Source organism: Orycteropus afer, unplaced genomic scaffold, assembly GCF_000298275.1.
Source record: "Orycteropus afer afer isolate SDZICR_OR568_19922 unplaced genomic scaffold, OryAfe1.0 scaffold00068, whole genome shotgun sequence".
NCBI lineage: Eukaryota > Metazoa > Chordata > Mammalia > Tubulidentata > Orycteropodidae > Orycteropus > Orycteropus afer.
In genome coordinates, this window is record NW_006921655.1 from 12360749 (window position 1) to 12374389 (window position 13641).

Below are 13641 nucleotides of genomic sequence, written 5' to 3' on the forward strand. Positions count from 1 at the left end.
GGGATAGGGCAGTGTTTCGTTCTGCTGTGCATGGGGTCGCTATGAGTCGGAAACGACTCGACGGCACTTAACAACAACAACAACAACAACAACAATAAGTAGATGATATAACCTTGCTTGTTGAAAGTGAAGATGACTAGAAGCATTTACTGATGAAGATCAAAGACTACAGCCTTCAGTGTGGTTTACCCTCATCATAAGAAAGCAAAAATCCTCATAACTAGGCCAATAAGCTGCATCATGATAAATGGAGAAAAAACCGAAGTTGTCAAGGATTTAATTCTACTTGGATCCATAATCAACACCTGTGGAAGTAGCAGTCAAGAAATCAAATGACATACTGCATTGGGTAAATTTGCTGCAAAGAGCTCTTTAAAGTGGTAAAGGACAAAGCTGTCACTTTGAAGAGTAAGGTGCTTGTTTTGGTTACTGAGTGCTGCTATGACAGGAATATACCACAAATGGTATGGCTTTAACAAACAGGAATTTATTTGTTTACAATTTTGGAGGCTAGAAGTCCAAGTTCCAGGTGCCAGGCTCTAGGGGCTGGGTGAAAGCTCTTCCACTTTAGGCTTCAGTTCTGCCTCTTGCTCCCAAGCCCACTGAAGCTAGAGGCATCTCTTCACTCAGGCAGCTGCTAGCTGCTGAGGCTGACAAACCCAAGGTCGACAACTGAAAAGTCGTAGTCTTGATATGACCAAACCACATGGCTGGCTATTAATTCAAGTTCAGAAAAAGTCCCAAGATCAGATCTCTGTAGGAGATCCTAGATAGATTGGGAGAACAATGTAGAGCAAAACTCAGAATCATTTGGGGAAAAAAAAAAAGGGACCAAGTTTGCTGGTCTGATAGAGCCTGATGGAACCACTGAGACTATGGTGCCTAGCTGCCCTTCAGGGGTCTTGAATTGAACTCACTCCTGTGGCTTCCAGCCAAACAAAAGACAGGCATATGAGGTGAACATTCACACTAGGTAGACACACTCCTTGGACAGAACAATCATGGGAGAACAGAAGGGCTGTGTATGCACAGGGAGACAGCTCAGGGGGGAGGAGTGCATGGATGGATGGACACAGGGAAGAGGTAACTATGGGGAGGAAGTAGGAGGGGAGCTGTTGCATTGTGGTAAATGGTAGTCAATGTCATGAGACAAAGTTATGTGAGCTGCTGTATGGAAAGTGAATTTTCTTTGTGAACTTTCACCCAAATCACACACACACACACACACACAAAGTCTCAAGATCAGCAGGGGATGGCAGGCTACTGAATGAAGACTCAGCTACATGCAGGGTCCAAGCATGCCATAAGCTGGAGCCCTTTCTCAAAGCTGCTTCTTATATACGGGAAGCAGACCACATCTCTAAAGTAGCTAGCTACTCAGCTGCTCCAGTAGATTCCACCACGGAGTTAACTGCCAGTCTCACCATGGGGAATAACTATATCCAGCTGCTAAGCCACTCAACCAGGCCCAGCAAAAATGACATACAACCTTAACTACCACAGTGCTCCTGACACAAGCCAAGGCATGAAAAAGAAGACTGCAAAAGAATTGATGCATTTAAGTTGTGATGCTGGTGAAGAATATTCAATGTACCACGGAGTGCAAGAACAACAAATAAATCTGTCTTCAAGGAAGTACAGTCAGAATTTTCCTTAGAAGCAAGAATGAGCAGACTTTGTCTCTCACACTTTGGTCATGTTGTCAGAAGGGACCAATTCCTAGAAAAGGATGTTACGCTTTGTAAAGCAGAGGATCCGTGAAAAAGGAGCAGACCTGCAATGAAATGGAATGACACAGTGGCTGCAATGATAGGCACAAGCATGGCAACAGCTGTGAGGATGTGTCAGGACTAGGCAGTGTTTTGTTCTGTTGTGCACAGGGTCACTATGAGTTGGAGTAGATTTGTCAGCACCTAACACCAACTTATTTATATAACATAGGGATCTATCTTCAATAGCTCAATCTAGTAGGGAGCAGTGATGTGTGAAACCAAGTAGCTGCAATAAGTAGCTGCGACATAGTATGTTAAGTTCAATAAAATAGTATATTCAGAATATAAATTCAGAGTGAGATAAAAGAAGGCATTTTATTTGGGTAAGTCTGGGAAAGCTTCATGGAAGAGAAGGCACTTAGCCCAGTCTTACAGGAGGAATACAAATTGACCAGGTAGGAGTAAGCCATTGTAACCAAAGGAAACAGCACAGACAAATGTATGGATGGAGATGTGAAACAATAAGGCACATTTAACTCTTAAGTTATGGTTGGAGCATAGGGAGTTAAGGACAGAATGGCAGGAGGTAAGATTGGATAGAGGTATACCAGGCCAGACCATAGTGATGAGTTTTGAGGAGCTTTGGTAGGCTGTGAAGCAGAAGGCTTGGTTTGTACGAGCTTTCTTTTTTTTTTCTGATCACATCACATAACAGGATAACATAAACATCATCCTGTACTTTCATTTTTTTTCTATCATAAAAATATGTAACATTTGCCAATTCAACAATTTTTACATAGTACAATTCAGTGACACTGATTATGGTCATCAACCATTACCACTATCCTTTATAAATTATTCTACCACCATTATCAGATACTTGAAGGTTTTGTTATTTTTATTTTTTACTTTCCTCCTGTTAAGGATGGGACTCTTACAACAGCATAGCCTTTACTTTTGTCTTAAATAGTTTTTCAATAGCTCTTAATGTAAAGGCAAGTCCTAAATATTGAGACAAATTCACCACTTCATTGAAGAGCTATATTCATTTCATCTCACATATTTATAACAACATATGGCCCTTATTATCCACCAACTTTTTGAATATATACTGGATCTACCTATCTATTTATTGATCAGTCTTTTAAAATTGCTAGTCATGATAGGTATCTCAGGTTGGGGTTATGTGGATGATTACACATCATGAAATGCAAACACATAATACAAAGAAATCAACTACTTACTTGTCTCTAAGGACAACTCCTTCAATACATGCACCAAAAAGGACAACATTGCTTAAATCTACCATATCAAGAGTCAAGGAAACTGGTATTTATCCTCTAAGATGGGATAGAAGGTAGACACTCAGGATATTCCTTCTATCACTAAAATGAGTTGCCAAATTTACTAATCTAATAAATTAGCTCTCAAATTCTCTATTTTGGGGATGAAATAGGTGGATTATTTAGGGAGAGGTTAAGTGGTAGAAAGCAGCTACTCTAATTACCAGGATAAAAATACAGATAACCACAGTTCTACTAGATGCTCCTATGACTAAGACTCAGATTGCATTTGTAAAAAGGATACAAACAAAGGAGGTGGTCAGGATGGCTAGGATGGTGCCAATGGGGATAGACTTCTGAGCATCTTTCAGGTCTCCAGAACGGTTTGATCCAGCCATGATACCTTTAGAAAGGGAAAAAACACAAGTTAACTCCTTGAGTTCATGGACACTTTGATAAGCATACTGATACCAAATACAGGACCTCTACGAATATAATCTGTCTCCGAGAAATATCATTCTCTGGATCTGATAGCTCTTAAAATAAACAAGTCAGTCTGCTTACCTGTGACAGAGGGAAAAAAGATCCCCACCAGAAGAGTGAAGGAAGTGGTGATGTCAACAAGAACATACTCATGATTTAAGCTGCCTAAGACCTCAGAAGACTTGGCTGAGGGCTTTTCAATGATCTCTCCCTTTGGTAGATAATTGCTCCAAAGATTCTCTGCAGTGGGAAAAAAAATGCGGGGAAGGGGATTTAAGCAATGAAAGAAGATAACTGGGTAATTCTCTACCTGAACAATATTCTACATCAAAGTCTTCATTAATATAATTTTTAAAATTATGTTTGCTTCTACATGAGCACATACACATACAAATATACTGTACGATAAACCATACATAAATAAAAACCTAATGCTCTTTTTCATCTGGTTTTAAATCAAATTTGATAAAATGCTTTGGTAAATGCATATGCAATCAAGTCAGACTGATAAATAAATAAATTAGTAGTAAGTTAAGCAGACTAAAGCAGAATGCTCAGGAAAGCCTGTAATTTTTTTTATTAGTCATCAAAGATGTTTTTAACACCACAGTGTGAACTTGCTTATGTGAAAAGATATCTGTGGACCAAACATTTAAGACAGAAGTCTCTTAAGTAACAAGTTTCAGAAATTTAGCTGAGTTAGGAAAACACATGTGTGGATATGGTGACATTAAAACAGTTCCATTCTACCTGTCACTGCAGAAAGAACACTGTGATTTTAGAATACATAGAATATTATTGTCTTATCCTAAATCAAAAGCAATTTGCTCAGGTCTCCCATCAAAGGGAGTAAAACTTTAGCATACAGCAAGCACTCTGTAAGGGAGTCTGCAACCTGTATAAATGAAGTGGTATGGAAGCAAAACTATGGAAATAAGAGTCATATTCTGAGCTTAAATTAAGTAGGGAAGCAGCACGAGAGCAGAGAGCTTTCATGGACAACAGAAGAGTCTAAGATGGCAAAGTCTGTCTTCCTAGAGAACAATTAAAAACTCACAAATAACCCCTATCTTACCTGTAATGATACCACTAGCCAATCCAGGAATGCCCTGAATCGAAGTAATATTATTGTGAACAAAATATTCATCACAGGTAGCATTGAAAAACTGGCTTGAGTTACAGAAGAAGCCCCATAACTTTGATGGGACTGTCATATTGTTCATTTCCTTGGTTTTAGAGCAAATATCAATATGTCTTGATGAAAGAGTACGGTTACCCAGCATACACACCCTAAATGAAAACAAGCAGGGAGAAATATCAAGCAAGGAAAGGATGATTTAAAAATAAATAACTATATAAATAAAAGAAACAAAGAGGTAAGAAATGGAAAACAAAAAGTTATCTCTAAGAGCATCTCCTGCTATGAGTGTCAAAGGAATTAATATTTATTGATTGACCAACACTGTGAATGTTTGTATTTTCTGCCAACTTAATCCTTATAACAGCCGTGTACACTATGTATTATTTTTATTTTGTGACTGTAGAAACAGAATCTTAGGGTGATAAAATAATCTGCCCAGGGTCATACAGGTGATAGATAGCAGTGATAGAATTCAAACATGAAGAATTTCTGAAGACACTCTGCTGACTCAACTTGTAAAATTTCTAGTCTATTAACCAAATGTTGGTTTTTGCTCTTTCTACAATTAAAAAATAAATTAAAATTATCTTCTTTTTCTTGGCATAGAAAAGCCTTACATTCATAACCACCAGCGGCCATTGGGGCAATTCTGACTCAAGCGACCCATATGTTGCTGAGTTGAACTGTGCGCCATAGGGTTTTCATGCCTGTGACCTTGTGGAAGCAGATTGCCACGTCTTCCTCTGAAGTCTTCTGGGTGGTTCAAGCTGGCAACTTTACAGTTGGTAGCTGAGTGCTTAACTTGTTGCAACAACTAGAGACTCCTTTACATTTAGAACCTTTCAAAAATGTTATGTTAAGGGTCAAACCTTCCTGGCTACCACTGCATTCCAAGGATGATAGTTTGGCTAGAATGAAAAAGTCTGTCTCTCTATGCACTAAGAGAAATTTGTGTTGAACTTAAGAAAACTTTTTGAACAGTATGAATTTGGTGATTTAAAGATAACACAAATATTAATTACTAGTTTTATTTTTTTTTAAACTTAGAGATATAAATACGAACAGGGAGATAATAGACACACAGTTAAAATATACCTCTTAGGCAGAACAAAGCAACTTTGTAAATATGCAAAATGACAGCAGAAATTATGGAAATTTTCAAACATACACTGAGTAGAGAATAATGGTATAATGAACAATGTACCCATTATTCAGCGTCAACCACTCTCTACATTTTCCAACCTTGCCTCAGGTAGTCCCTTAGAATTTTCTGTCTTATTTTGCTGGAGTATTTTACAGAATGTATTATGCATCATGTCTTTTTACACATAAACATACTGACAACAGCAGGAGGAGAAGCATCAAAGAAGAAGCTGAAGCAGAATGGAATTTCCCAAGTTAAGATATAGCCAGAATGTAGACTTTTGATTTAGAAATACAGTAAGCAAGAAAGAAAGAGATTAGTAAAAGAAAACAAAAAAGAGCTTTAGCTAGTTTACAGCCCCCAAATAGGTAAGCAAACTAAAAATTTATGATGGACTCTATCACTGAAATCACACACCATGGCACAGAAGAAACTGGAAATCACAGGGCTCATATTCTTACTCTGCCATTAATTAACTTTGGAGCAAGTTATGTAAAAAAAAAAAAAAAAGGACCTGTTTCTTCATCTTAAAAAAGTATGTTTTTCTGTAGGTTGGTTAATCAACATAGGATTAATAAATTTGACCACTGAATGATCCAGATGACTTTTCAAAACCAATCTTTAAGATTATAAGTAATAGCAGTCTATACCACTAGGCACAGGGGAAACAGGTGAGCATGTCAGTCATTTATTTGTACAAATTCACTATTACTTCAAAAAATATATTTTAAGATACATGTACTAATTACAGTATATAGTATTATTTATAGAAAAAGACACATGCACATGATTTGACACTTATTTCCTTTTACTTTATGACTATAATGTCCGTTATGGTACTAATAGTACAATGAAACATTTAATCACAAATATTTACATTGTAGTTTAAGCTTCTTTTGATTCTCTTGATTTTTCATTAATAAAAGAAATATAACATTAAAAAGAGTAGCTGTTGAGGCTGCTTGTATACAGAAAAACCTCATGGATCTGGTTACTTGGTTTGGAGGTTTAAAGTCATGATTTCACTGGACATCCCAGTTAATTGGTGTAACAACCTGTTTAGTACTTCTGTTCTTTGTATCTCCTGGTTTAAGTAGTGCCTGGGGTCTTAAAAGCTTGTAAGTGGTCCTCCAAGGCACAATAATTGGTCTTTATTCCCTTGGACCAAGACAGGAAGAAGGAAAGTGTGAAATAGGAGGAAATGGAAGAACTGGATGATGCCCAGCCACACTACTAAATATTCTGAACAAAGATTCTATAGAAGGATCCTGATCAAAAAGAGGAAAATGCCTTGAGATAATCTTTATCTAACTCTTGAAGTCTTCTTAAAACCAAATAATAGTTTAGCTTAACTAGTAAAGAATGTTTGCCTTGAGGCATTGTGCTCTATTAAGATCTATCTACATGGGATCAAATTGACAACTGCAATTCAACAGATTAGACAGGAAACTCAGGAGGCAGTAAGTTTATTTTATTGGGGAAGGAACAACTCGGTAAAGGACAGTAAGAATGACTGCACAACTCAAAGAATGCAATCAATGTCACTGAATTGTACATGTAGAAGTTGCTGCACGAGTATATGCTCTGCCGTGCATACTCTCAATGACAAAAATAAAATAAAATAAATTATATATTAACAAAAAAGAAATCCAACATTTACCTACTTTGTAAAGGTTGCTGGCAATAATTGTGATGTTTGTAAAGCCCTTCATGAATAGTTCAAACATGAACAACTGTTATCAGATGGGGAAAAAAACCAACCAACCAACCAATATCTACATCCACTCCTTACTTATTGACATGGTTAAGTTCCAAAGACCTAATGTGAAAATTGGCATTACGCAAAAATGGAGGATGGTCACATCAGATCACGAAACGGTGTATGACTACATCATTACACAATTGCCAAATTACACCATTACATAAGTTCCAAACCACTGAGAGTCACAGTCCAGCCAAATTGACACATAACCTTAACCACTGCAGTTAGTATTACTCTTAGTACCCTGGCAATCATTACTGCCACACATGCATCATTAATGTCCAAAATAGTCAGATACTAGATATTTTACTATTGCTGTAACTGTGAAATGTTAGCTAATGAGATAATCGGTAAGTGAGGAGTAGGTGTATATCCACAAGATGGGAAAAGCTGCTAGCTCTAGGTTTGAGAAATAAGGAAAAAGACTGATATGATACAGGTTTGTTTGAAGGCTTCCTGCCTAGATCCTAACTGGACTTATCCAAGAGGGAAATCTCAGAGAGACTTTGTAAAATCTGGAATTGATATCACACCATCAAATATTGTCAATAACTACATAATAATGATGGCTATCAAACGTACGGGAAATGTGGAGGGGCAAAAGAAGACTTGATGGCTCCAGCATAGATGGCCAAAATGGATACAATGACACAGGCCAGGAAAAGTGAGGCAAACTTGTTCACATAGCGTACACCGATGAACACCACCAATACCATAAGGACCAAGAACGCTGTGCCATAGACACGCATGTTATTTAGCATGGCTGCTGATTCTTTGAGTGCATCATCGCTGTGAAAGATGGCAGCCCGAGGTACAATATACACCTGTTAGGTAAAGAAACAGAAAATAAGGTCATTTCAAAGTAATCAAGTAACAGGGTTATTGAAGTTTTCATGGATATTCACAAAGGAAAGCAAAGCTGAGACAAAAATGACTGCAGACCTTTTTAACCCAATTCTTATTTGGGAAGATCTGGAATGCCTTCAGAAATGTGATAAAAGGATTTCTTTTTCTTTTGTTTTCATGCAGTTATAAATATCAATATTTCCAAATAGGAAAAGAAAAAAAAAAAAGGAATGCATTAATAATTCTATTTGAAGAGTTGTATAAAAAATTGTAATATTATCTTGATCTCTGCTTTTCTGCTATCATTACTTGAACAGAAAAAAAAAAAAAAAATACACTCCAGTGAATAGAGAAACAAAAAAAAATATTTCACTATAAAAAGAATATAAAAAGAAGAACTAGATGGTGCCCGGCTACCACTGTCATCCACTTGAAAGGGGATCTATGCAGGAGATCCTTGATAGAGAGGGAGAACAATGTGGAACAAAACTCAAAATTATTTGGAGAAAAAAAAAGCAGGGAGGGACCAGGTTTGCTGGTCCAATAGAGCCTGTTGGAACCACTGAGACTATGGCCCCTAGCTGCCCTTCAGATCTGGAATTGAACCCACACCTGTGGTTTCCAGCCAAACAAAAGACAGGCATATATGAGTTGAACATTTACCTCAAGTAGATACACTCCTTGGAGAGAACAATCATGGGAGAAAGAAGGGCTGCTTATGCACAGGGAGACAGCTCAGGGGGCAGAAGTGTATGAAGGGATGGACACAGGGAAAAGGTAACTATGGGGAGGAAGTGGGAGGGGAGCTGTTGCATTGTGGTAAACTGTGGCCAATGTCATGAGACAAAGTATATGTGAACCTCTGTATGGAAAGTAAATTTGCTCTGTAAACCTTCACCCAAATCATCATCATCATAATAAAAAGAATATAAAAGAAAACAAACATCACTTTACTTTACTTTTTTGCCATTGGCACAAGTCTTATCTACAAGCCTTTAACTTTGTGATTGGAGTACTAGGGTGGTGCTGATTAGGTAGAGAGGGAGGGTAGGTAAGCAAATTATACCCAGACTCTGTGCCTCATATTTACAATATTGACCACAAGAGATAAGTAACAGTTTAGTAGTCAATTACCCAACTGATTCCTAGAGCTGCTCTCAGAAGCTTTGATATCAGAGAACAAATTAAACTCAAATCTCTACCTTTTTTACATTCATACACAGACCACAATTAAGTCATTACTCACCAGAAAAATTTCAATGGCACCAAGGATATACATGGCTGCTGCAAATGTGGTACCAAGATAAAAGCAGAGGCCAACAGCCCCACCAAACTCTGGACCCAGTGCCCGGGAAATCATAAAGTATGAACCCCCAGCTAAATGACAAAACAGAAAAGTGAATGGGATAAGAAAAGGATATTAGTAAGAGGAATGTAAACAAGTTATAAATAAGAATGAAAATATGCATGATGGATAAATACATTTTAGGTTTTTGAAAATATCAAATGTGATTTTAAAAAAAGTAAATTTGCTAGTGGGAAGAGTAAAGAAGCAGTCTTTTTTTTTCTTTGGTAGAATATAATGCATAGCTAATGCTCCAACTTCCTGGCAATAACTTAGAAAAAGATCAGAAAATTTATTACAGGCACAAGAGCCTAATAAGATACATACCAATATAAATCTAAGAATGTGACTTGAAATTAAACCATTCTAGCTTAGAAAATGAGAGATTTTAAAGACGATATTCTAATATCAAATAGTATTGGTATCAATGGCCTACAGACCATTACTCTGTTGTGACAGAGAAGAATAGACTGAACAGTATTTTATTCCTTTGAAGTTTGCATCTCTGGCTTTCCAGCATAAGTATACAGTAATCAATCATGATTCCTGACATCCAACCTCAGCCTACCTACCTGGTACCACTCCATTAGTGGCAATGGCACTCATGGAAATAGCAGTCAATATTGTCTGTAGAGAAAGGCAAAGAAGATGATTGTTATTGGATAAAGATGACAATTCTGTACTACTTTCTCACCTGTAGACCTCAGAACACTACCTATTTTTATAAAGGAGTTGCCTATCTACCTAATAATCTAGAAACAAGATAATATGATCCAACTCATCACACTAGTTATATTACTATCTTCTGGTGTATTTTCTTTAAATGACCCTACATCTTAATCAGTAGGCTAGGTGCCATAAAAACCACTGATTGCATCTTGGATCTCCTATTTAAACAGAAAATAAATCATAACATGCTCAAAGGAAATAACTAGGCAAACAGGTCGGAAAATAGATTGGAACCTGACTAAAAACTGGCTACAATACCGAAAACAATGTTCAATAAGAAAGAAAACTACCGAATGCTTTTGAGGACCTCAAAACTATTTTTAAAAAACATTACCTAGTAGCAGAGTACAGGATAGGCTGCAGATAGGGAGTAGCTGGAGGCAGAGTGACAGGTTAGTAGGCTACCACAGTGTAGTTCAGTGAGAGGTAAGAGTAACAATGGTGGAAGTGAGAATAAAAAGGAAGGGTTGAATTTAAGGGATTTCAAAGAGAGATTTGATTGACTTTGGTCACTGATATATGTGACAGGCAACAGAGGAGCCAAGGATGACCCTTGAGGTTTCAAGTCTGAGAAACTGAGGGAGGGGAACGAACTTAGTACCATTAATTTAAGTTATTAATGATATGGACTATGTCTGCCTAATGTACTTTGTATAGTATCCAGTTAAGCATAATGCACAGAGAGGTCAGTAAACAACAGACATGTATAATAATATCAATAGATGTGGCAAGGATGGATGCATAAAAGGAGTTGAAATTAAAGTAAGATCAGTATGTTCTCAGTGGAAAGATGATCTGGAAAGAATGCCTGAATTTCTAGACAGGAGATAACAGAAGAGACTTCAACAAAACCAAATATTCTCCAACCCCAAGAAACTCTTAGTTTTGTTTCTCAATACTATACTGGAAAGGTCCTAGATGGTTCACAGTCTGCACTCGATTAGTAACCTAAACGTTCCCAATTCGAACTCACCCAGCAGTACCATGGAAGATCCAGATGTGGCAATTGGCTTCTGTAAATATTATAGCCAACCTGACCCATAGCTAATGGAATCTCTTCAAATGAAAACATCAACAAAACTAATGCCTCAACTATACTACAATGGAGGAGTTATCACATTTTCTATCTCATTTCCTGTCACAACTTTGGTGCTAAAAAGCTCAAATGGCTTGGATTCTAAATTCTCTGAAGAAAGAGACTATATTTTCTACTTCCCAAAGAAGTCTTCTTTTACAATTTCTAGTATATCATATCATAAATAGCAAGCAGTGAATAACACACAAAATAACTGAAAATCCTTTATATTCTGATATCAGAAATAATCTCTCCTACTGAAATCATAAATCTTTCCCTAGTATTCTTTGTTTCATTTCCAGAGCTGTCAAGCTCTAGTTGTGGGGTGTGCATATACTTTTGAGAATTTCCAGTATTCTAGAAGGTTGGGCAATCCTACTTCTGTAGTGATACTGCCTCGGAAACCCAAGGTGGGGTCGCTATGAGTCGGGGCCGACTCGAGGGCACATAACAACAACAACAACAAGATGATCTCCAGTAGCCAATGAAGGACTTACACAACAGCAGCAGATAAGAACAATTGCAAAGGCCTGAAGAACTCCAGCTGTGCCCACCACCCATGTAAGGCGTAGAAACAGGATCACTCCAAAAATATTTTGTAGACATGGCAGGTACACACCCATGAAGGTACCCATTTGAGGGGTCTGAAAAGAAAGATGTTGACAGGAGGAAAAATTATGTAGTCATCTACAAGAGAAGCTTTGATCTATTTAACTATATAAAAACTTACTCCCTAACTACATATTAATCCAAAGCAGAGATAAAAGTTTAAGCAGTATCTTACAAGAAGCACAAATAAAAGCTCCATCTCACAAATTACTACCACCATAGCTTTTATTATTCCTAGAGCTATACGCCTTTACTTTATAGAGGTCTTTATACATTTTTTTAAAATTGTTATTTGGGTGAAAGTTTACAGAGCAAATTCACTTTCCATATAGCAGTTCACATAAACTTTGTCTTGACACTGACTACAATTTACCACAATGTAACAGCCCCCTGCCCACTTCCCCATAGTTACCTCTTCCCTGTGTCCATCCCTCCCACGCACTCCTGCCCCCTGAGCTGTCTCCCTGTGCATACACAGCCCTTCTATTCTCCCGTGATTGTTCTCTCCAAGGAGTGTATCTACCTCAGGTAAACGTTCACCTCATATGCCTGTCTTTTGTTTGGCTGGAAGCCACAGGAATGGGTTCAACTCCAGACCCCTGAAGGGCAGCTAGGGGCCATAGTCTCAGTGGTTCCATCAGGCTCTATCAGACTAGCAAACCTGGTCCCTTTTTTTTTTTTTTCAGATGATTTTGAGTTTTGTTCCACATTGTTCTCCCACTCTATCCAGGATCTCCTACATAGATCCCCCTCTCAGTGGTTGACAGTGGTAGCTGGGCACCATCTAGTTCTTCTGGTCTTATTATAGTCATATAGGCTGAAGATCGCATGGTGTACCAGTTGCTTGAACTAATTGTTTCCATGAATCTTTGGTTTTCTTCATTCTTCTTTGCTCTAGATGAGGAGAGACCAATCGCTGCATCTAGATGGCCACTTACAAGCTTTAAAGATCCCAGTCTTTGTTTCTCAATACTAAACTGGAGAGGTCCTTGATGGTTCACAGTCTGCACTTGACTATTCGCCAAAGTAGGATGTAGAACAATGTTTTGTGTAGTATGTTATGCCAGTTGAGCTTGATGTCCCCTGCAACTATGGTCCCAAGCCCACAAGTCCAACTGCTCGTTCCTTCTGAGTAGCTGGCTGTGGCCAAGAAGTGACTACAACCTTGTCCCTTGTCAGCTCTATTATACACCTGGAAATTCTTACATTTAAACATTTTGTTAAGGAGCTCTGGTGCCATAGTAGTTAAAACATTCAGCTGCTAACCAAAGGTCAGTGGTTAAAACCCACCAGCTACTCTGTAGAGAAAGATGAGGCAGTCTGCTTCCATAAACATGCACAGCCACGAAACCCTATGGAGCAGTTCTCCTCTGTTCTACAAGGTCTGTTGTTGTTGTTGTTGTTTGCCATCGAGTCGGCCCCCGACTCATAGCGACCCCTCCTTGGGTTTCTGAGGCAGTATCACTACGGAAGTAGGATTGCCCAACCTTCCTTCCGAGGAGTGGCTGGTGG

General features: G+C 38.0%; 1 protein-coding gene across 1 annotated transcript in view; it reads right to left on the bottom strand.

Annotated features, from left to right (window-relative positions):
• SLC12A6 (solute carrier family 12 member 6) overlaps positions 1 to 13641 on the bottom strand; it is a 140233-nt gene that overhangs the window by 33511 nt on the left and 93081 nt on the right. Inside the window, exons 5-12 of the mRNA XM_007940493.1 lie at positions 12018 to 12164; positions 10289 to 10343; positions 9618 to 9748; positions 8108 to 8349; positions 4554 to 4768; positions 3560 to 3718; positions 3300 to 3398; positions 2957 to 3014 (exon numbers count right to left, since the gene is read on the bottom strand). Of these exons, the coding sequence (XP_007938684.1) occupies positions 2957 to 3014; positions 3300 to 3398; positions 3560 to 3718; positions 4554 to 4768; positions 8108 to 8349; positions 9618 to 9748; positions 10289 to 10343; positions 12018 to 12164 (1106 nt within the window). The remainder of the gene's footprint in view (positions 1 to 2956; positions 3015 to 3299; positions 3399 to 3559; positions 3719 to 4553; positions 4769 to 8107; positions 8350 to 9617; positions 9749 to 10288; positions 10344 to 12017; positions 12165 to 13641) is intronic.